Here is a 23,080-nt window from a genome sequence, read left to right as displayed (position 1 = left end):
ATGTAATAAAAGCCCCTTGGAAGGCTTTAACATGCAGGAACATAATGAGAATTGAACCCAGGGCCTGGACCATGCTAAGCACACATTCTACTCATGAGCTACAGCCTCAGCCCTATTTTGACTTTTCAATGACTCTGGTTACATGAGGAGAGTGAACTAAAGAAAGAACAGGAGAGTGGATTCCAGAAAGGACCAAGAAGAGGGCTGTAGCTGAGATAGGAGGAGGGAGGAACAATAGGAAGGAGAAGGTTTCTTCAGACCCTTTTGTTTTTTCTGTTGATTCTAAGAACCCTGGCCAGGAGATGGGCCTCCTTAGAACTAGAGATTACCCACTCTGTCTAAGCAGTTCTCTCCCATGAAGGCAGCCTGTGTCCATTGAGTTTGATGGGAGTGGGAAAATGAGACACCCTCCTCCAAGTGAGGCACAGTGGAGCTCTTTACAGCCTTTCACCTTCCATGAATTCTCTAGGTTCCAGACACTCTAATTCACACCACCAGAAAACACAGGAGGTACGAAAGGAGGAAAGCAGTTAAGCAACATCAGGGAAGGTTGGTGCTTACTCTAGGAAAGGGACACTTCATGAGCAGGCTAGCTGACCTAAAGGCCATCCTGTCGCTGGAGAGTAGATAGTGGGCTTTGTGATCGAACACAGAGCTAGAAAAAGACAAAGTCTCTGCTTTCCAAGTTCCTTGTTTAGCTAGGCATGGAGACAGATGCATGAACTTAGATTGTCCAGAGCTAAAGCTCTTCCTGCTCAGGTAGGAGAAATCTTACCTATCCAGCAGAGCCTTGTAGCTGAGCACACCAGAGATGAGGCTGGCTGCAAACCTGCAGAGGAGAGATGCAAGAATTCAGGGGTTCTTCCAGTCCTACCCCCCTGCTTCCCTTCCATCCCACATTTTTTTATTGTGCTGGTCTTTGCCTTGAATTCGGTGTTAGGGTACTGCCTCTGAGCACTTTTTGCTCAAGGCTGATGTTCTATCATTTGAAACATAGCTCTACTTCTGACTTTTTGATGGTTAATTAGAGGTAGAAGTCTCACAGACTTTCCTGCCTAGACTGGCTTTGAACCGGGATCCTCAGATGTCAGCCTCCTGAGTAGCTAGGATTACGGGTATGAGACACCAGTGCTTCCTTTTTATTCTTCTGGCATTCTCACCTTCCCTACCTTTCTCCTCAGCTCTCCTTGCCCCTCCATCTGTTCCAAACCTCTTATGAATAGGATGTGGCTCCTGCTGCCCCTCTCCCAATACCGGCAGCCCATCCAAAGTTTTGGATAAAAAATGGACCTTTGAGCAGGCTGCTGTTGGCTTAAGACAGTAATCCTAGCTATTTAGGAGGCTGAGATCTGAGGATTGCAGTTCAAACTCTTCTCTCCAATTAACTATCAAAAATCTGGAGCTTTTGTGCTGTGGTTCAAAGTGGTAGAGCACTAGCATAGAGCACAAAAACTCAGGGACACATAACATTTGGAAAAGCATGACATATGTCAAAGGATCTCAGTTTCTTAAAAGGGACTGTTGTGTATATATGGAGGATCTAGACAGTCAGGTCCAACTGTACTGCTTGTGGCTGTGATACTTTGTTCTTTGCTTGTATATGTTTTTTAATGCACATGTTAAATAAAGGTTACTTTTAAAAAGCCCAGGTACAATGCTCAGGCTAAGAGTTCAAACCCCAGCCCCAGCATACACATACACACACACACACACACACACACACACACACACACACACACACACACACACAAAACATACCATTCCTTTGGTCAGAACTGGGAAGTAGAGAAGCTGGGAGAAGGGGAGGAAACGTGATGAAGAAAAGGAGGAGGAAGGGGAGAAAAGAGGAGGAGGAAGAGGAGGGAAAGAGGGAGAGGAATAGGGGAAAGAGGAGGAGGTGGAGGAGGAGGAGGAGGAGGAAGTGGGGAAGGAAGAGGAAGAAGAGGAGGAAAAGAGTCAGAGAGGGCCCAGAGGGTTAGAAAAGGCTGGAAGATGGGGAAGGTCAGGTTCTGCCTAGAAACAGTCCAGTCCTGGGGCTGTACTGAGCTGGATACTGGGTATTCTGGGAAAAGTCTATAATGTGGTCCCCTTAGTGGCTAATGAAGAGGAAAGCAATTTCTGGTGGGAAAAAGGCCCCAGAGAACTGTGCCAGGGACCAAACCATCTTCACTGGCCATGGCTGATGAGGCTTGGTTTAATTGCAAGGGGGAGGAGAAGAATGCCCCTCAAATGCAATTTGAAGAACGGTTTGCAGAAATGCATTCATCCACATAGTTCCTTCTGCCTGGAGGAGGTCTGGATGCAGGGGAGGGGGGAAGAAACTATTTGGGTGAGTCTGGATATCTGGGAAACTGGTCCAGGGGTGCTGTTCTTCCAACTATGCCCTACTGGAAGGCAATCTGGGGTTCAAAGGGAGAGAAGCCATCTTTGTCTCCCTGTTTAGATATTCAGAGCAGGACCTTCTGACAGATGCCAGCAGGGAGACCCTCCTGCTTCTACTATGCCTCTGTTGCCATCATCCTCAGCGGGCCCAGCGGCCCTTCCAGCGGCTCAGTGAGCTCTGAAATTGCAGCAGATGGCAGCAGGGCTGGCAGCGGGGCTGGGAAGGAGGGACAGTCCCCAGCCTGTGGAGTCTGTTAGGCCTGGACTCTGGAGGTACAGAGTTGCTCTTTAGGCCCCTGGGCAATGTGTTGAGGTGGCAGAACATAGGCCAGCTCCCAGGGTCTCAGTCTAGTCAATATTTTATTATATGCCTCTTAGCTCAAATGTATTTTTTTGCTGGGCACTTGTGGCTCATGCCTGTAATCCTAGCTACTCAGGAGGCTCAGATCTGAAAATGACAGTTTGAAGCCAGCAGGGACAAGAAAGTTCATGAGACTCTTAACTCCAATTAACCACCAAGAAGCCAGAAGTAGAGGGATTTCTGAAGTGGTAGAGGGCCCAACTTGAGCCAAAAAACTAAGGGATAGTTCTCAGGCCCTGTGTTCAAGCTCTAGTATTGTCACATACCAAACAAGTATGTTGAGGATGACCATGTGGTCACTTCCTGACTAGGTGGCCTAGATAGCTATCATTTCAAGACATTTGGCTGAGAAAGCTCAGCCAACACACAGCTTCAGCTTGTCCTTCCTGGTGCTGGGCCCATGCCCCACCTTGGGTGGCCCCCATGCTGCAGGCACCAGTCTCTGCAACCTCACCTTAGCTGATCGTTGGTGTCTTGGAAGTGCTGCCGAGCAAAGATCACAGCTGGGCTGGAGTTGACTGGCAGGGCCAAACGGTTATTGAGATACATGTCATTCAGCCAGTATTCAGACACCTGCAGGGCAGCACAAGGCAGAGCACCATCACCCCACACTGGGCATCTGGCCAGTGGAGGTGGCCAGTCCCATCCTGGCTTCGCTGAAGGACGACCGAAGTACTTCACCCGATTATTCACTTCATCCATTCTTTCTTCAGAGATGTATACTGAGCCTGTGTGCTTCCCAAACGATTTCCTTTCTCCCCCCCACTTTTCCTCATCCTGGATGTTTCATGATACACCCCCTTCCCATTCCCTGACTATCCTTTCCAGGGTCTGATTCTACCTTCCACTCTCTGCTTTCCTAAGCTCATCTGTATTTTCATTGCCTCTCATCTGTCCCCCTCTTCTCCAATCCTCTCTCTCACTTTGCTTGCCTCTCTCCCCTCTTGCTGTCCCTCAGTCTCTGCTGTTTGCACCCAGCTGTCCCTGTACCATCCCCTCTGCTACGTTTATGTCACTATCTGACCCTCACACAACCCCTCCATCTGTCTCCATATCTACCTCCAGCCCATCTTGGAAGAGCTCTTTGTCAGCTTCCTCCCAGAAGTGCTTACCCAGTTGGCTGTCTTCTCCTGCCTCTCCAGAAGTTTCTTTTGCAGGGTCTCACCAAGGCCACCAGGGGTCCCAAACCGTTGCACAATGGCCTGGCTCTTCAGGAACTGCTCCTCTGGCACCAGGTGCTGCATGCATTGCAGGTAGGTGGCCAGTGTTTGCTGTAGTGGGGGTACTGGTAATTTAGGCAATCCCTGGAAGAGAGGATCCACAAGCACTCCTTGTGTCTGTTCCCCAAGTTAATTCTGAATGTGTTTTATCCTGGGACCTGTTTATTTATAGGCCTTAGCTCAGCAGAAATAGGAATGAAGGGCCTTCCTGTTTGATTTCCCTGCCTTTGCCCTGGTCATGTACCAGGAAGGTACACAGCACAGAGGGAATGGCCTTAATCTTGGCATCCAATAGGCCTGACTCAGTACCCTGACCTTGTGATGATCTTGAGCCAGTCTCTCCCCCAAGTAAAATGATTCTCTCATAGGATCAAAGGAAGAATAATTACAAACCTTAAGGCTGGGCCTAAGTTGAAGGATTATTGATACTGTAATTGACATAGGTATTGGTATTGCTGGGTGCTGATCATTCCCTTATTCTGAGTGGTTCAAACTGGGTTTAAACTCAAGGTCTTGTATGTACTATATGGGTGCTCTAGCACTTTATACACACCCTTTTGTGGATAGGGATTCAGGATTTTGCCCAGAGCTTGTCTTAGACTGTGACCATCTTACCTACAGCTCCTGAGTAGTTGGGATCACAAGCATGTAGCACAATGCCTGACTTGTGTATTGAGTTGAGGACTCAGGCTAGCTTCAAAGTGTGATCCTTCCTATTTACCAAGTAGCTGAAATTATAGGGATGTGTCATCATACTGGACTTGCTAGTCACTCTTCATGTAGGAATTGTTCCCAGCAGGGGTTCCATAGTCTACTCTCAGAACCAGATGGGTCAAACTCTTATGGAGCTGGATGGGTCAAAGTTGACTTTGAGAGGAGACCTGGTCAGTGCTGCCATACCAGAGTTCTAGGAGATGTTCTGCAAGATGCTTCCTGGGGTCCTTCCCATTTCGGGCCTCCCAGGTATGAAATCCAGGCAGGGGATTTGCTTCACATGGAAATTGAAGTGTGTATGTATGTGGGGTGGGGGGAGTGTAGGGGGAAGGGTGAATATGGAAGTCCTTCCTATCTAGATCTCTCCAAGGGTCAGCTCTTCATTGATAGGACATAAATACAAACTCCTATCTGAGAGGGACACCAAGAGAATTCAGTGACAGAAATAACTAACCCCAGCAAGACATACCATTAAGTGTTAGGAACTTAAGTGTTAGGAACTTTCCTCCAGAGGAAATCCCAAGAGAAAACCTGAAATCTTGGGGGGGCCTCCCAAATGTGGCTTGAGTCACAGGAACCCTGTACCATCCTCCTTCATGGGCAGTCACCTCCTAGCCAATCCTCCTCCATGGGTAGCGCATCTCCTAGCCAATCCTCCTCCATGGGCAGTGTACCTCCTAGCCAATCAGCCACATTTGGCCAAGGATCATGTGTATCTTCAATTTTATCACATCCAGGAGAGGGATTTTTATCCCATTCAAAGAAGAAAAAACTGGCTGGGAATGTGGCTTGGTGGTAGAGTTCTTGCCTAGCATACATGAAGCCCGGGGTTCAATTCCTCAGTACCACATACACAGAAAAAAACAGAAGTGGCACTGTGGCTTAAGTGGTAGAGTGTGAGCCTTGAGCAAAAAGAAGCTCAGGGATAGTGCCCAGGCCCTGAGTTCAAGCCCCAGGGCTGGCAGAAGAAGAAGAAGAAGAAGAAGAAGAAGAAGAAGAAGAAGAAGAAGAAGAAGAAGAAGAAGAAGAAGAAGAAGAAGAAGAAGAAGAAGAAGAAGAAGAAGAAGAAGAAGAAGAAGAAGAACAACAACAACAACAACAACAACAACAACAACAACAACAACAACAACGAGGAGGAGAAGGAGGAGGAAGAGGAGGAGGAAGAGGAGGAGGAGGAAGAAGAAGAAGAAGAAGGAGAAGGAGAAGGAGAAGGAGAAGGAGAAGGAGAAGGAGAAGGAGAAGGAGAAGGAGAAGGAGAAGAAGAAGAAGAAGAAGAAGAAGAAGAAGAAGAAGAAGAAGAAGAAGAAGAAGAAGAAGAAGAAGAAGAAGAAGAAGAAGCGGAACCTAGGTCATACTGAAATCTCTCTTCATCCAACATCTTTTTTCCATTTTTCTAATGGTGATTTCTCCTTTCCTCTTTCTATCTTTCCCCATCCATCTTTTCTTCTTCCTGCTTGGCTCTAACAATAGGAAAACAGGACTTTTAATATTACTGCTTTAATTGCAGATGCAATTAATAGATAATAGATGGCTTTCCTTTAGGGAGTTCTGGGTGGAGGCAGCCAAACAATCAGTCTACCCTAGTGTGCTGTGGGATAAGGGGGCTTCATGGGAAAAAAACAACAAAACAAAACAAAAAAAACCCCAACAACCCTGTACCTGTTCTTGCTGCTGAGTCCTGGGCAGAGGTGGAACATGGGAGTATGCACTTATGGATGAATGTCAGTTCCCTACCTGTTTCATCCTGTCTCTAGAGTTCACTGCTCTGGCAGAGCTGTTGGTACCAACTATGGGCTGCTTCTGCCCTGGGGAACCATGCCAGGACAGGTCTGGGCAGCATCCCAGGTTGCTCAACCCATTTCCAGTCAGGTCCAGCCTTCCTACCCAGCCACTCTGCTCTCTTTGAGTGGCCTGGGTGGCCAGTGGCTGGGTAAGATTCTATAGAAAGCCCAGCCCAGTTGGTATACAAAAGTGTAACAGGCTTCAGAAAGGTCACCATTTCTCAGGGCTCTCAGAGGGACGAGGACTCAGCCTGGGTACCAAGAAAGCAGGACATCTCAGATCTGACACCTCGGCCCTAGGAAGGCTCCTCAGACTCTCCTGGACTTCAGACCCTGAAGTCCAAGAGTTTCTGATCCATCTATATTCCCTGTAGCTTTTGTGTGAGTCAGCCCAAGACTGGACTCAGAGGTAATGGAGAGATAGAGCTTACACTTTAGTCCAATACAGGGGACTGTGGGAAGTCCATGGATGGGAAAACGGCAGGGGCATAGGTGAGCAGCACAGATCAGGGCAGTGCAGTGAGCGACTTCACAGGTGAAGGCCAGGAAGTTCTGGTTAGTCTTTCAAATGCATGTGAAGTTGGGGAATGGAAAGCATGTGGCAGAGGGACAGGCATGTGCAACAACCTGAAGTCAGATTTATTACTCTATCACTCCAGGGCTGCTCAGGTGGAGGGAGAACATCTGCCCAGAGAAGCTGCCCAGGGAGGGTAGCATTGTCTCAAACCAGTGGGAAAGATGCTGTTTTAATGCTCCAGGGCTGAACCAGTGATGACAGCTGGGGCTGAAATGTGGCAAGGGGGAGGATAAAGAATTCAGCCTCACCCTAGGCTACCCCACTGGACTTAAAGCCATGGAAGCAGAAAACAGACATTAGGGTATAGGGGAGAGTAGAGGGAAGAAGAGGGAAGAAAAGTATCAGCTGGGAGGACAGTACCTGTAGAAGTGACAGGCTCTCCCTGGCCTTGGATTAGTAAGTATGGTTATGGGTACCATCCTAGCCCATCCAGGGAAGGGCTACAGTGTCTCCTAGAGAAGGCAGGGTTGGGGAACCAGCAAATGCCGAGGGCCAGTCCCACTCAAGACTGTCCTGAATGCAAGGGCATGGGAGTAGGGAGAGAAGGAATAAGATGGATAACGTCAAAGTCACTCACAGATTCCTCCTCAGTGCTGGCAGTTTTTACGACAGTCTTATGGGGGACTTTTTCCAGGATGGGCATCGTGGTGACTCCTGGTCTGGAGAAGCAGAGGTACAGACCTGGGGACCAAGAAGTAGCAGCATCACACGAGAGTCATGTAGACCTGCCATGAACCCCTCACCCCAGAGCCTAACAAGAGCCTCATTGCAGGTGGGGCTCTAATCTTGGACCTCACTCCTGTCCCCTGATCACAATGACCAGATGGGAGAGGGCGGGTCCTCAAGTGGTACCTGCTCTCAAGACGCTACTGTGACTCTAATTCATTCAAATCTCTTCTTTATCCCACTCGACTGTGAGCTTCCCAAGGACAAGATGTGCTTGCCTGATGTGCTCAGAGTCGGCCTGGGCATGTGTGGAGGAGGGGGAGGTAGGTCAGTTGAGGAAAGGAATGCCTATATATGTGAACAAACCTGTGCCTCTAAGACCTGAGCTCTGGTAGCACCCTGGGCTGCTCGGGATCTGACCTGTGGCCAGAAAAAGAAGGGCGTTCAGGCTTACTGGGGTGGGCTGTGATTTAGGTCAGCAGGATCCAAGTATAAGTAGCATGGGACTATGGAGAGAGGTGATGCAGGAAGCTGGGTAGTCAGGACCCTGAAGAGCCACCTGAAACTCAGGGACAATATACAGAAGTCATCCAGGCTAAGAAAGGCACACACTACTTTCTAAAGCTTTGAAGTGTACCATCCGCCCTCAGACCCTACCTAAATCTAAACTTCTAATCTCTTGTCTAACCTAATTAGCACTCAGGATGCCCATCAACCTGCTTCTTCTTCTCTCAAGAGCCTAAAGTTGTTTTGCCCATACCACTGACCCTACTCAGAGGCAAGGCCCAGGTACTGGTCCACAGCTCAGTTTACCCTGGAGACGCAGCATTCAGAAAGATGGATGAGGCAGGCCCAAGGATGGCCCATCTGAACAGAAAACGTAAGGCCCTTGCAGGCAGGTGGACGGTACTCCCTGAACCCCAAGCCCAGTCCTGCATAAAGAGTGAGGGGCTGCCCTGGATTGCAGAATTAGGGTATCAGTCCTTGGATGAGGGTCCATCTTAGTGTGTGCTGTTTGAACAGGGGCACACTGAGATGAAGTCAGATTAGAAAAGGCCCAACCGCTGGAGTAGCTGCTGTGTCCTCTTACACTAGTTCAAGAGTCATGCCAGTCGGCAAAGGGAAATGCCAGAGGCACTGGTCAGGCCTCAGAGACCCTGCATCTTAGAGAGAGGCACAGAACCCAGACAGATCATTTCCTGGTGATTCTTCCTCTTCCCTCTCTGCCCTTGGGCCAGCAGCCATAGGATTTTGCATACATATTTTTCTGGTGTTTCACTAGCCTGGCTTGCAAGGCTACTGGGAAAGATCCCTGCTCTATTCTGGAAGTCCAGCCCTTGGCTGGTCCAGTATCATGGTCCGTCTCCGTGCTCTGCGCTGCCACCTGGCTCAGACTGAAGCCGACTTCCTCCCTCCCCCATCTTCCTACAAGGGGCTGGAAAGAGCTAGGCACCCACCAAGTACGACAGGAATACGTCCCACCGACCCTCGACCCTCGACTCACACACAAAGCAGACCTCAGCGCTCCGCAGACGTCGCTCTAGGTGGAGTCGGAGCAGAACCCGCGCGGGGAGTCCCCGAGCCCTGGTATTAAAACCTCTCCAAGCCCAGACACCCACGCTGCGGCACCCCGCAGCATACAGCGCGTTCCGTTCCCCGACGGCCGCTGCCGCTTCAACGCGGTGAACCCCAAGACCGCAGTATCAGCCTGGGCATTGCTCTTGGGTGGACAGCGCCCCCCGAGAGCAGCGCCTTGGTCCCTGGTGCCTTTGGTCCCTAGGGCTCCGCGCCCGCGCCGAGCCCCGCTCCTCCTGCCCAGCCCGGCCCTTCTCACCTGCTCTCCTGGGTTCTGCTATCTCGGCTGCCGCTACTTAGAACTCAGCAGGACCGGGGATGGGGTGTTGGCAACAAGGGCTGGGAAGGGAGCGAGTTCGCAGCGCAGGTGTGGAGGCTGCCGCCCGCCTGAGTCCTTGGGAGAGCCTCCGACGTCGCGGGGTCCCAGCGGCCGCCCGACTAGCAGCGAGCCAAAGGGCCGCGCCTCTCCTTCCTCCGGCTCCTCCTTCCTCTCCCTTCCCTTCCCTCCTCCCCTTTCCTTTCCATCTTCCGTCCCCACCCCCCGCCCTCGCCCCGCCTTGCCATCCCACCTCTGGTCTCTGTCCTCCAGAAGCCCTGGTGGCTTCCAGGAGGAGCTCCTTCACTGGTACCAAGAAGGGGCACTGATTGCCCTCCTGCCCAGCCTTGCCCGGTCCCTGAAGTCCCCCAACACCACTGTCCCCTCTGCAGCGATATTTACAGAATCCTGGGGCATGTTGAGTCACAGGAAATCACTGCACATTGCCCTGGCCCCCAGCTGAGGGTCAAACCCTACTACGTCCCTAATGATAATAATAATAATTATTATTATCATAAGCATCAGCATCTTTTGGCTGATCATTGTAGGGATACCCCCACCCTCCCATACCATTTGTGCTGGATCTTTGAGGTGAGAGGTAGAGAGGAAGAAATACAGACATGGGCCCACTCTGCAGACCAAATCTTGCTTAGGGACATTTGGCCAGAAGACACTTCCCAAAGCACCCACCCCCTTAAGAATACAGGTAGACAGACTCACAAAAACAGACACGACCCTCCCCCAGTCAGATTTGCAGAGCCAGGACAGACACACAGGAAGCGCACACCAGCAGAGCAGACTCACCCGACCCCACCGCCTCTCCCTGGCAGGGGGATTTGATTCCAAGACTGAAGGCACCCACACCATGGGGACTCAGAGGGCGAAGCAGCCTTGAGTGGCTACCTCCACTTCAGGACGACTTGGGGGGAGAGTGGGCACCCCTCCCACCTCCCCATTCCTTCCGTTTGGGGACTCACACCAGCTTGGCTGTGACCCAGCAGACACTCCTTTCTGAGACAGACTCTAGCTCCCTAACGGACTCGCATAGTCCAAAGTCAGCCCTGGGAAGACGGGCCTCATTTTTCCTCGGCCTCACTCCTTTTCGAAAGCCTGGATGGGGCGGGATCCCAGAAGAAGGGAAGCCCGGCCCAGGCTCCCCGCAGCTTTGTGGTTTGGGCGTGTCTTTAAAGGGCCGGCCGGTACCGCGTGAGAGGATCCCAGGCTCCCCCGGGCGGCACCCTCGGGCGCTGCGCCATGCCCAGGAGCGAGTCGGTGGGTGAGAGCCCCTGTTGCGTTTGCTTCCTTTGATGTTCCCCCTCCCCACCCAGTAGCAAAGGAGCCACAAGACTCTCCCGCGTTCTTCGGTTCATCCTCCCTTCTCCAGCTCTGTGCCAGGCCACCCACCCCTCACTAGTAAAGAGACTCGGCCTCTTCAGACAGACACGGTTTATTAATTGGGGCGGGAGGCACTGCGGTGCAGCAGGCCACGTTTGGCAACTTGAAGAAACGGAAGGACGGAAGGACGGAGACGCCCAGCTCTGCTCTGGGGAGCTGAGGTGAGGGCCCGCACACCTCCCACCTCTGCTGGGAGCGCAGGGGCTTCTCGGTATCTCCCCGCTCCCTGCTCACTTGGATTAGAGAGAGGAGGAGAAAATGGCTTGCAGAGAGGGGTACTGGCAAGGGAAGTGAAGACGGGGGAGGGACTGGGGTACACGCTGGAGGAGGCGGCCCCTAAGCCTGAGTCGGCCGGCCCCGTGAGGGTGAGCTCGCAGAGCAAGCCACCCAGGGCCAAGTGGGGGGGGAGGGTGGCCTGGGGGAGGAGCCGGATTGCTAACTGCGGGTGTAGTAGTAGTTGTAGTCTTCCTCGCACCCATCAAAAGGGCCGGGCGGGCTGCCAGCGTCGCCGTCGGGGCCTGGCGTGGACCGCTCGCGCAGGCGCACCGCGTCGTAGAGACCCTGCGGCGGCTCGTCCAGCAGCACGTCCCGCTCGGAGCGAGAGCGCGTCAGGAGGCCCACGTTGCGCAGGAGCAGCAGGACCGGCGCATAGAGCAGGTTGGCCAAGCCCATGCCAAGGCTGAGCTGCTCAAAGCCAAGCGAGTGCACAATATGGCCCGCCACTATGGGCCCGAGCGCGTAGGCTACGGAATAGGAGATGTCAGCGATGGCGTAGACGCTGCCATAGACCGAGACGTGGCGCACGTCCACCAGGAAGGCGAGCGTGGGTAGCAGCGCGGTATCGACCAGCGCGATGCCAAAGCAGAGGCCGCAGAGGGAGACGACGAGCGGGGCAAAAGAACTGCAGGCGGGCACGAGGCACGAGCTGGCGCCGATCACCACCAGGCCGAGCGCCCCGTACAGCCACTGCAGGTGCGGGTACCGTGCCGCCAGGCGCACGGTGAGGTAGACACCCAGCACGTGCGGCACGAAGGCCGGCAGCCAGACCATGCCCATCTCCCATTCGGACGCCGCCATCGTGTGCTTCATCCACGTGGCGATCGTGGGCTCCAGGAAGGCGAGGGGAATGTTGCAGGTGGTCAGCGCTCCGGCGACCACCGCGATGTACGGGTCCAGCATGAGGCGGTGGATGGGCGTGCCCACAGGCAGGTTGGCCCGGGCGCGCGCGGCGGCCGAGAAGGGCCTGGCCACCGCCAACAGCAGCAGCGCGTCCAAGAGGGACACGGCGGCCAGCACCAGGAAGGGCACGCGCTTGCCCGCGAACTCGTAGAGGATGCCCCCGAAGGGAGGCGCCACCAGACTTCCGAAGCTGATGAAGGCCAGCGCCACGCCCAGAGCGCGGCTGCGCTCCGGCTCCTCGGGGTACTTGTCGGCGATCATGGCGATGCCGGACGTGTCCGCGAAGGCCGAGCCCAGGCCCTGGAGGCTGCGCGCCGCGAACAGCGTGGCGTAGTCCTCGGCGAAGGCGAACAGGACGGTGGATGCGAACATGACGCCCAGGCCGATCAGCAGCGGCACGTCGTAGCTCATGCGGTCGATGAAGGGCCCGCTCAGGGGGTTCACCAGCAGCTGCAGGATGGCCTTGGAGGCAAACAGTACCCCGATCTTCACGTCCTCGCTCTCCGTGGGGTAGCGGGGCCTCAGGACCGGCCGGGCGGGCCCGGCGGCCGTCGGGGACGCCGAGGCGTTGGCCCAGGAGGCGCTGGCATTCGCCCGGGTGGGCGGCGGCGGGGTGGGCTCCCATGCCTCGGAGGTCGGCGTGGGGCTCTCGCTGCCCCCGCGCATATGGGCGATGTAGTCGGGCACGATGGGCACGATGACCATGTACAGCATGTTGTCCAGCAGCAAGGCCACGCACACGATGACCAGCACCAGGCGCCGCTGCCGCTGTGGCTCTTGCAACGCCGCGCCCACCGCTTCCGACAGCTTGGCGGCTGCCGCCCGGGCCTGGCCCGCGGGTGCCGACGGCTCCATGCCCCCACCCGCCGCCCTTCCGAGGACCCGGCGAGGGCGTCCCGCAGTGCAGAGACGAGGGTGCGGGACTTCGGGGGGCGCGGTCCACGCCGCGCAGCGCCTCCTTTCCTCAGGTGGCCGCGGGACTCATGCCCCCGCGCCTAGAGAAAGGGAAGGGCTCTCTCCCGCGATGCCGCCGCCGCCGCGGCTCTCAGCCGACCCGCTTCGAGCTCAGGGGCGGCCGCAGACGGAGACCGGGCGCGCCGTGCCCCGGGAGCGCTCCGAGCAGCCCGCCCTCCCCTCGCCCGCCCGCCCGGCCGAGGGCGCCCGCTGCCGCCCGCGCCCTCGCCCGCCGCGCTCCCGCCCCTCGCGCCGCGCTTGCCTCCTCCGCCGCCTCCTCTTTTTTCCTTTCCACTCGGGGCTGTGACGCGGCGAGTCTCAGCCCCCGAGTGGCGCCCCGGCCACTTGCGTCGCTCATGCTAATACGACGTCGGCGGGGCGGGTCCGAGGGCGGGGCGGGGCCGGGCGGGGGTCCGCTCCGGGGCGCCGGGGCTGGGAGCCCGGGCCGGGGTCTTGGAGAGGAAGAGTCCTGGAGAAGCCCGTGGGGAGGAAAGAGGGCGCCGAGGGAGGGGAGCGGCCCTTCCGCCGAGCCCCCCACCCACCCCAGGTCCTATCACCCGCGGGGCGAGCGCTCGCTCTGCTCTCCCGGGAAGAGGAGCCCGGCAGCCAGCTTTTCGCGGCCCGCAAGGAGAGGGGGACTGCCGGGGAGTCCCGAGACTCCAGCCACAGCCCGGATCTGCGCCGCGGGCAGGGAGCCCCCGAGGTGAGCCGGCGACGTCCCTCTGCGCTCGCAGGTGGAGTGGGGAGTCCGCCTGGAGGGGGTGGAGGGGGCTGGGTGCGGACCCCGAACCCTTTCCTAGCCCCGCCCCCCTGGCCCCTTCCACCCCCAGGGGGAAGGGAGGGGAGCGCTGAGACTGCCCGGCCGGGTTCAAATCCACCCAAGGCCCTTGGGGAGAATGCCACGCAGGGAATTCTCAACTGTGAGCCTGTGAGGACTGGAAGGGAGAAGTCCCCTCGACCCCACGCGGGGTTCCGAGTGTCAGAGCTGCTCCTCTGAATCTCCCGCAGTGCCCTGGCACCTTCCCCCTGCTCGGACTCTAGATTTCCGTTTTCCCAGCACGGGAATCCCAGCTCCGCCTCTTCTCCTTTCCCTCCTCCCCATTCCTCCCCACTCCTAACTCCTCCCAGACCCTCTTTCCGGACCCCAAGCCCTCCCTCTGCTCGGAGCCTGCCCACTTTTTACAGACCCTCCCTCCGTCTTCTCCAGAGCAGCCGCCAGGCCCCCGGTGGGCATGAGAGTGGAGCGGGCCCAGGTCCTCTCCTGAGCCGAGAAGCCCGGCGCGGTCCTCCCTCGCGCCCACTCACTGCGCAGGGCCTGGCAGCTTTGCTGACTGCCCAGGCCTGGAGGAGGCCCACCTTCCGGAGAGGGCTCTACATACTGAAGTGCCGGTGTGTCCTCAGAAGAGCTTTGACCCTGCATGCACATAGAGCCGGTATTCCAGTGCTCGGGCTGGCAGCAGAAAGGATCTAGGGCAGCTAGCATTGTGGAGACTGATGTGTGGAGCTGACAGTTGGTTTGTCTTCCAGATTCCCAGCTGGGGGCATCATCCTATCTGGGCCTTAGATGCAGACAACTACAACTGCTCCCAGCCTGGCCACTTACTAGATAAAGGTACCTCTGGGGAAGTTCTTCCGTCTCTGTCCTTGTGTCTCTTTTGTGTCTGTAAAGGGTGCCCGACACCTAGTAAGCAATGTAAATACTTACTATTACTGTCATTGTAACGTGCTGGCTTGCATTTTTTGTGCCATTACTGGGCCAAACTCCAGGCCTGAGGCTTGGATTTTTTTGCTCAAGGCTGGTTCTCTACCACTTGAGCCACATCTCCTCTTGCTTTTTTGCTGGTTACTTGGACATAAGAGTCTCACAGACTTCTCTACCTTGGCTGGCTTCAAATCATGATCCTCAGATCTCAGCCTCCTTAGTAGCTAAGATTACAGGTGTGAGCCACCACCTTCTGGCAGATATGCTTTCATATACTTTTGTCACAGTTGAAGTTCTTGTGAAGAACAAATAAAAGGAACAAGAGAACCTTGGTTACCTGGCTGGTCCTTCCCCTTAACCGGGGGTTATTATTATAAAAGTATGTACAGAGGGGTTATGGTTGCATAAATCAGATAATGAGTACATTTCTTTTTGGTCAGCGTCACCCCTTTCTTTGCTCTCTCCCCGTTTTTGCCTCCCATCCTCATCCAGAAGTTGTATAGTCCATTTTCAGCATAGTGTCCAGTGAGTAGCACAGCTGCATTTGTTCACCCTTTGTTCCTCCATTTCTATGCCTCTCCCTTACCCTCCCAAAGACAGATCAACAAACATGACAAAAAAGAAAAGAAAACAAAAGCAACAACAAAGAGAAATCCTCTTGTTTCCATTTTCTGGAATTCATTTAGATAAATATTATTTTATATGATTAGAGGCACATAGGCATTGTGCCTTTGTGTTCTTCCCCTGAGAGTATCGGCTGGTCCTTCTGGTTAGGGGAGCACTCTTTGACCGGGCTCTGCCTAGGCTGGTGCAGCATATACTGAGAAGTTGTCTTCTGTTCCTGAGCCAGCAGAGGGATGAGATGATGGAGAGTAGAGCATCAGGATAAGAGGTAACAGTCTTGCCATCTGTTGCCTGGTCTCCTCACCCAGCCCGGCACTCATCCTGCTTGTACATGCTCTACTGTGGCTTACCTGTTCTGTCCAAGAGAGGGAAAGAACCAAATACAGGGATATGCCTGGTCCTGGATGACCTTGGGCAAGTCACCATCCCTCCCCTGGACTCCTCCTGGGGTGGGGGGGGGCTGTCTAGTAAGGGGTTGTGAAAGTCCACCACTGCGATCTTCAGACAGAAACACATGCTGAGAAAGAAGCTCTTTGGGTGTGGGAGAATTAAATGTTATCTGACTCAGATACCACACACACACACACACACACACACACACACTCACTACAGCTCCTAGTGCCACTCCCTCCCCCCCCCCAACCCATAGCATCACATGTTTATATCATCTGCCTGGTTCTCCAGCCACTTGAGTTTAAGACTGGGCTTTTTTGACTCTCTCCTTCTGAGCCATTTAAAAGCATAGACTGCAGAAAAGTGATTGCTTATGCATATGTTGTTGACCTGTCTGAATAAAACAGGAGGTGGGAAAGGATTGGAGGCAGTTTTCTAATAGCTGAAGAACAATGGAATCTTCTAGAAGAGAAGCTTTCTATATGCCTCTTTTCTCAGCTCTCTGGCCCATATAATGGATTCATGGTGGTTCCTGAGTGTGAAGACAAGCCCCCGCCCCCCACACCCCACCTGCAGGGGGAGGGTCTATTCCTAATCTCCTCCCCCCCCCCATTCCTATTGGGCAGAAAGTACACTCATTTATTAAGCTCTAGCTCTGTGCTGTTGAATTACATCCTTCCTCTGTCCTGCACTGGATTGGTAAACTGGGCGTGGAGAAGCTGTGACAGTTTCCTGCAAGACCAGCCTCAGAGCCTGTATTTAAGCCCAGGCTGTGGGACCTGCCCTGTGGCCCTCATGCTGCCCTCCTGTTTGCTGCACCTCATCGTACTGTGCTGTCCATTTGCAAGGTAACATGCCCTCGAAGTACAGGGCGTGCCCTGAGTTTGGGCAGGGCACGCCCCCTTCCCCAGGCTGGTTTGGAGCTGTCCGAGGTACTGGCCTCTAGGTCTGCTGCTTGCCCGTCAGCTTCCAAGCGACCTCACTCTCCTGCCTTCCCACAACCCTGGCTTCCTTTCCCAAGGCTTCTCTATCTGAGCATAACTTACAGGAATATGAGAACTTCCTATCCAACCTTATGGGAGAAAACAAAGGCATTTTGTTTCTCCTCTCTCAATTGTTGGTACAAGATAACATGGCTGGTAACCAGTATAAGTTGAGTGCATAAAGGAAGGAAGTTACTTGTTCAGCACATAGAAGTACTTACAGTGTGCCAAGCATTGTTGTAAGCCTTTTACAAGTATCAACACACTTAATCCTCTTATCAACCCAGTGGCTGGTGGCTCATGTCTGTAATCCTAGCTACTCAGGAGGCTGGTATCTGAGGATCAAAGTTCAAAGCCAGCCCAGGCAGGAAACTTTGTGAGACTCTTATGTCCAAGTAACCAGCAAAAAGCCAGAAGTGGAGACGTGGCTCAAGTGGCAGGGCACCAGTCTTGAGCAACAAACATCAAAGGAAAGTAAGAGTCTCTGAGTTCAAGCCCAGTGACATGGAGGTTAAGTAAATTGTTCATGATCAGAGAGCTCACAAGCTGTAGGCATGAATTCTAGCACAGGCTATCCATTCCAGCATCAGGCTTTTTGCTGCTATTGCTGTTCTGCCACTGTAGCTGAAGGGTACAAGGAGCAACTCTCTGCCACCATTACTGTTCTGGGTGTAGGGGGCATGTGGCTCTATGTAATCCTTAGAAGAAATCTTGTTATGACTTTGTGTAGCTGGAGTCGGGTTGGAGATTTGGAGGGGGTCAAGCTTTTCTCTTGTTTTATCCAGGGGATACATCTAGTGCAGTCTGATAGGACGGAGCAAAGTCTATCTTGTGCAGGGAGCTTGGTGGGGACACATGGGAACACTTGGTCCTGGCACATGGGAAGGGAGCAGAAGGACAGATGTCCCACACCAAAGCATGGAGAAGCATGTCCAATGTGCACACATGAAGGGCTCTGAGGAGGACTGAGAGATTGTGGGTGCTGCAGTGGGAGGAGGGGGGGAGGTACTAGCCCAGCCTGACCTCATTTCTAAGAAGATCATAGGGCCACATCAGTTTCAGAGCTTTTTCATTTGTCCATTCCTGGAGGCATCTTTCTTTCTTTTTGTTAAAATTAAGCCTTTTATTGTGAAAATACTGTACAAGGGGGTTACAGTTACATGAGCAAGGTAATGAGTACATTTCTTACCCAGCATTGTTGCCTCCTCCTTTGTTTTTCCCCTACCATTCCTTCCCTCCCACCTCCTCAGCTACACTCCCCCACCCGAGATATCTTTATGAGAGGCCACTTGCTCATCTTTCTGTGGACAGCAGGTGGGTATGGTGGAGGCAGCAGGAGAGCAAGGTGCCTGTGCCTGATTTATTCTTTGTCTCTTCTGGGAGCACTTAAGTGCGGGCTTAGTTCCAATGAAGCTCATGAGCGTCTGGATTCCAGCACTGGGGCAGGCGCAGGGAGCAGTTTTCTCAGGCCTCCCAACCCTTCCCCTGTGTGCATTTAATTAATTTAGGCTTCTACAGCCATATATCCTCAGATGCAAAGGAACAGAGTGGCCCATGTCGGCCTTTTCCGGAAACCCGTGAGTCTGATGGCTGGAAGCCAGAGGCCTACGTGCCTGCCTGGATGTCCTTGTCTTGCTAGTCCTGAGGGTTCAAACCTGCCTCATACAAAACAGAGGTAGGAAACAAGGGTGGTGGCTCCTCTCCTGTGTGAGGCAGTCCTCCGTCTCCTCTCTGCCACTCCCATCTGCTGCTATCCTCTGACTTGGAGATATTTCTCTTGGCTGGAAGCAGGGCCTGAATATCCCCCTCTGTCCCCAAACTTTCTTCCCATCCCTATCCAGTGAGTCTCCCAAGGCTCATCTCTGTCTCCTGATCCAGACTCTGCTTCTTCCTCCAAGACTGAGACAGTCAGCATTCTCAACTTGGCTCACCTCCTCACCTGCCTTTATATGGCCACGAAGTTTCTTTTCTCTGTAAAGTTCTAGACAAGCTTTCAGTCTTCTCAGCCTGCTGCTGCTTGGGCCTGAAGCCCAGCCCCGCTTTCCTCACTCCTGAATATTGTAGATTCTCTTAACAGGCCCCAGAGCTCCCACCTGCCTACCTATGAACCAGTGTTCTTTTGGGTCCTGCCTGGGTCTGCCTCCCCTTGATCCTGAGATAGATGAACAGCATCCTCAATCCCCAAATCCTGTTGGGTTCTCTAGTCCTGTGGCCTTTATCCCACACATCCTTGGAGCTATCTTCCCATTCTAGCCCCGGAACTCCTCAGATAGAAGGTCTGTGTTTGCTTGCTGCACATTCTTCATGGCATCAGCTGTGGAAATTTGCATGGGAACTGGTGTGTCAGTGGTTTTCAAGTCCATCTCTGCATTTATTAGAATAAAAATTCATCACATGAGTCTTACTGAAATATATTCTGTTCATGGAAATTAGAGCATTGTGGATGTTTGGTCCCCTCTACCACTGCACTGTCTTATGTGTGGTTTTCAATTACTGAACTTTTTCCTATACACAACTATAAGCTCATATGATTTTTAACAAACATTTATGTTTAATCAAGCATATTTTAATGTAAATGTTATGTATATGTGTACATGTATGTAGCATTTTGAAGTTCTCTCTTTCTCCATTCAACCTTATAACCACTTCAGTCTATTACAAGAATGGCTGGATTGTTTTATGCTTGTAATTTTAGTTACTCAAGAGGCTGAGATTTGAGGATCTCAGCTCAAAGCTAGCCCGGGTAGAAAAGTCTGCCACTCTTATCTCCAATTAACCGGTGGTGGTGGTGGTGGTAGGGAGCCAGGAGTGGAGGATTGTCTCAAGTGGTAGAGCGCTAGCTTCAAGAGAGAAGCCAAATAAGATGTGAGGTCCTGGGGTCATGCTCCAGGACTGGCACACAAGGTTAAAATAGCTGGATTTTCTTAGCTGCTATGTAGTGGAGTTTTGTTGCTGTTTGTTGATGAACAGCCCAGTATTTCCTATTCTGTTTACGGATAGACATCTGGGCTGTTTCTGACTCATGGGGTTACAAAGCTGTGTGGAGCTGCTTTCCCAAGCCATTCACAAACAAATCACTGGCTCAACAAGAAACAAGAAGTTTCCAAATTGCTCTCCAGAGTAGTTGCATAAATGTGTACCCCTGGCCCATGCCAACACTGCCATTTCCTTTTTGCTCAGTCTGAGGGGGAAAACCTGTATCCAGTATCATTTCAATCACTTAATAGAGTAATTGGCTGAGAATCTTCATATGTTTATTGGCCATTTATGTTTCCCTCCCTTCCCCCTTCTCTTTCCCTCTCCTCCTTCCTTCTTGTTGTGTGTATGAAAATTACTTGTTTCTTTGTTTCTCTTGTTTCTTTATTTCTGTGTGTTTGTTTTTAAAAAATTAGATTGTTTGTCTTTGTCTTTCTGAGTTGGAAGCATTATTCACATTTAAAAAGGAATATCTTTGCCCCAGACTTGTCCACTGAGATGAAAATTATTGCTACTTCTTCACTACATCTGAAGGCTTGTACTTACTGGGAAAGATAAATTAGTGTGGATGTGAGGCTACTGCATCAATTAAAACCCTTCAGAGCATCTTCATCAGCAGTGGGAGAGAGTCCAAGTCCTTTAGCTTGACATTAAAGGTCCTCTCTCATCCATCTATCTGTGGTTTAATGTGATGCCCAGATTTGATTCTATCTCTTTAAACTTGAGCAAATTTACCCAAATGTTATGGGTCTAGTATCTGTCCTTCGTTTGCAAGCTTCTTTCTTCTATCTTGTATAAGTAGGTCTCACCAACCTGTATTCTCATCTACAAAACTGGTTTGTGGATAATACCAGGGGTTATGGTGCCAAGCAACAGGAAGCGTGGTGGTTCAGGGTGTAGAGTTAGGTGGTTCCCTGGCTGGTACAAAACACTCTATGAAGAGATGGTGGTAGAATGGAAGAATGAGCCAAGTTTTATAAAGTTTTTTTTTTTTTTCCAGTGGTGGGGTTTGAACTCAGGGCCTGGGTGCTGTCCCTGAGCTTTTTTGCTCAAGCTAACGCTGAAGTACTTTGAGCCACAACTCCACTTCTGGCTTTTAGGTGGTTAATTGGAGATAAGTGCCTCATAGACTTTCCTGCCCATGACTGGTTTGGGACCATGATCCTCAGATCTCAGCCTCCTGCCTAGATTAAGATTTATAGGCATGAGCCACCAGTGCCTGGCTTTGTTCATCAGTTTTGAAAAGAAATAGGGCTAAAAGTTCATTGAGCCTGGAATGGACTGGGCCCTTACTGAGTCCCTGAGTCCCTCAGGGAGCCCAGAAAACAAGTAGGCAAAACATATTGAAGGGAAACTGCAGTTTACTGTCAGATTTGGTTCTGTCAGGAAAGCCAGGAAGACGGATGGATACTGCCAGCCATCTCTCCTTCAAATTGAAGCTTGCTGTGATTGGAAAGTGATTAAGCAGCTACTTCCATTTTTAGACTTGAAAGTATAGGTTTGATGCTGGGTGCTGGTGGTTCATACCTGTAATCCTAGCTACCTGGGAGGCTAAGATCAAAGCCACACTATAGAGGAAGCAAGCACTCTACCGCTTGAGCCACAGCACCACTTCTGGTTTTCTAGTGGTTTATTGGAGATAAAAGTCTCACGGGGCTGGGAAGGTGGCTCAGTGGTAGAGCGCTTGCCTTGCATGCATGAGGCCCTGGGTTTGATTCCTCAGCACCACCTAAGCAAAAAGAAAAAAGCTAGAAGTGGCGCTGTGGCTCAAGTAGTAGAGCGCTAGCCTTGAGCTGAAGAGCTGAGGGACAGCGCCCAGGCCCAGAGTTCAGGCCCCACGACCAGACCCCTCCCCCCCTCGCCCCCCCCCCCCCCCCCCCCCCGCCAAAAAAAAAAAAAAAAAAAAAAAGAGTCTCAAAGACTTTCCTGCCCAGGCTGGCTTTGAACCGCGATCCTCAAATCTCAGCCTCCTGAGTAGCTAGGATTACAGGTGTGAGCCACTGGCACCCGACTTTCTGAGACTCATCTCCAATTAACCATACCCCCAAAAAAGTGGGGCTCAAGTGGTAGAGCACTAGCCTTGAGTGAAAAAGTTGGCCCTTGACAGTGCTCAGGCTCTGGGTTTAAGCCCCAGTTCTTCACACACACACATACACACACACACACACACACACACACACACACACACACACACACACACCTTCCACCCACCCATCTACCCACACCAAGTAGGGACTGTTTGAGGGTCCTGGGCAGAACTGCCTTAGAAAGAGGAGCCATCTGCCCTGTGGCTTTGGAACTGGGTACCCTGACAGTATGATGGAGGGCCTGTGGTAGAGCCAGTCACTCTGAATGGGTAGATGGCAATATTTCCTCCAAGTGTGTGTTTTGTGTCACAAATTCAAGATCATCTGCCTGGAAGTCTCTGAAAACAGGCTTCCGTGTGTGGAAGTGGATGGTGGAGCAGCAAGGAAGAGTTGCCCCCTAGTGGGAAAGTCAAGCTTTGCAGAGCCTGAGTTCTGCACCCACCAGCCTCGCTGCAGAGTGCCGGCTGTTGAAACCGCAGTCTGTGGCCAGCCAGTTTCAGTGGCCATCTGTCTTGCATAGTTGCAGTCTGCCCTTTTCTGGGCTGCCTTGTCCAGGTGAGTGTGGTGGCGGACAGAAGCCAGGACCAATCACAATAATAGGCTCGGCCCAATGCCAGTTATTACATTACTAAATTTCTATCTCCATACATCCTTGGAGGTAGGTCCTCTCTGGGCCATTTTATCAATTAAAGATCTGCAGCAAGAAGTGGAACCATATGCTGAGGTCACTGGTTCACTCATGTCTGCTCCACTGCTTGGCTTGTGGTTTTGGTGTTTAGGGGTTGTGATTCTTCTGTGGTCCTCAAAGCCTCTCCATTTCCATAGCACCCTGACCCCCGCAGCCCGTGCCGGATGGGTGCTACCATTGTCCCCAAGGGCTAAGGACTATGCAGCCCTGACACAAGCATCCTTTCTCTCTTCTTTCTCCAGCTATCCTGTCCTTCACCTTTCTTCAGTCTTGCTGGAACGATTGTAGCAGTGTTGACTGGTAGATCCCCTGGTTATGGTGTTAACATCATGCTAGTAAGTCTTGGCCTCCAAAACTGCTCAGAGTCAACTTTGTGTGTGTGTGTGTGTGTGTGTGTGTTTAGCAGTCTTGGCACTTGAACTCAGGGCATTGGGCACTGAGCTTTTTCCACTCAAGGCTAGTGTTCTTCTACTTGAGCCACAGCTCCAGCTTTCTTGATGATTAATT

At 52.5% G+C, this 23,080-nt stretch overlaps 2 protein-coding genes and 1 pseudogene across 2 annotated transcripts in view; all 3 read right to left on the bottom strand.

Annotated features, from left to right (window-relative positions):
- Chat (choline O-acetyltransferase) overlaps positions 1–10,485 on the bottom strand; it is a 54,405-nt gene extending 43,920 nt beyond the window's left edge. Inside the window, exons 1-6 of the mRNA XM_042696492.1 lie at positions 10,449–10,485; positions 9,536–9,571; positions 7,613–7,716; positions 3,856–4,047; positions 3,198–3,316; positions 776–829 (exon numbers count right to left, since the gene is read on the bottom strand). Coding sequence (XP_042552426.1) covers positions 776–829; positions 3,198–3,316; positions 3,856–4,047; positions 7,613–7,678 — 431 coding nt within the window. The 5' untranslated portion in view covers positions 7,679–7,716; positions 9,536–9,571; positions 10,449–10,485. The remainder of the gene's footprint in view (positions 1–775; positions 830–3,197; positions 3,317–3,855; positions 4,048–7,612; positions 7,717–9,535; positions 9,572–10,448) is intronic.
- A 937-nt stretch (positions 10,486–11,422) lies between these two features.
- Slc18a3 (solute carrier family 18 member A3) lies at positions 11,423–13,021 on the bottom strand. Its single transcript, XM_042696555.1, has one exon. The coding sequence runs from the start codon at positions 13,019–13,021 to the stop codon at positions 11,423–11,425; it is 1,599 nt and encodes a 532-aa protein (XP_042552489.1).
- Positions 13,022–13,673: 652 nt separating this feature from the next.
- Positions 13,674–23,080, bottom strand: part of LOC122122241 — a 59,750-nt pseudogene continuing 50,343 nt past the window's right edge.

Source organism: Dipodomys spectabilis, unplaced genomic scaffold (assembly GCF_019054845.1).
Source record: "Dipodomys spectabilis isolate Male_0828 unplaced genomic scaffold, ASM1905484v1 ptg000207l, whole genome shotgun sequence".
NCBI classification, from domain to species: Eukaryota; Metazoa; Chordata; class Mammalia; order Rodentia; family Heteromyidae; genus Dipodomys; species Dipodomys spectabilis.
Note: the sequence above shows the minus strand (reverse complement) of the source record. Positions and strands in the feature narration are given on the sequence as shown.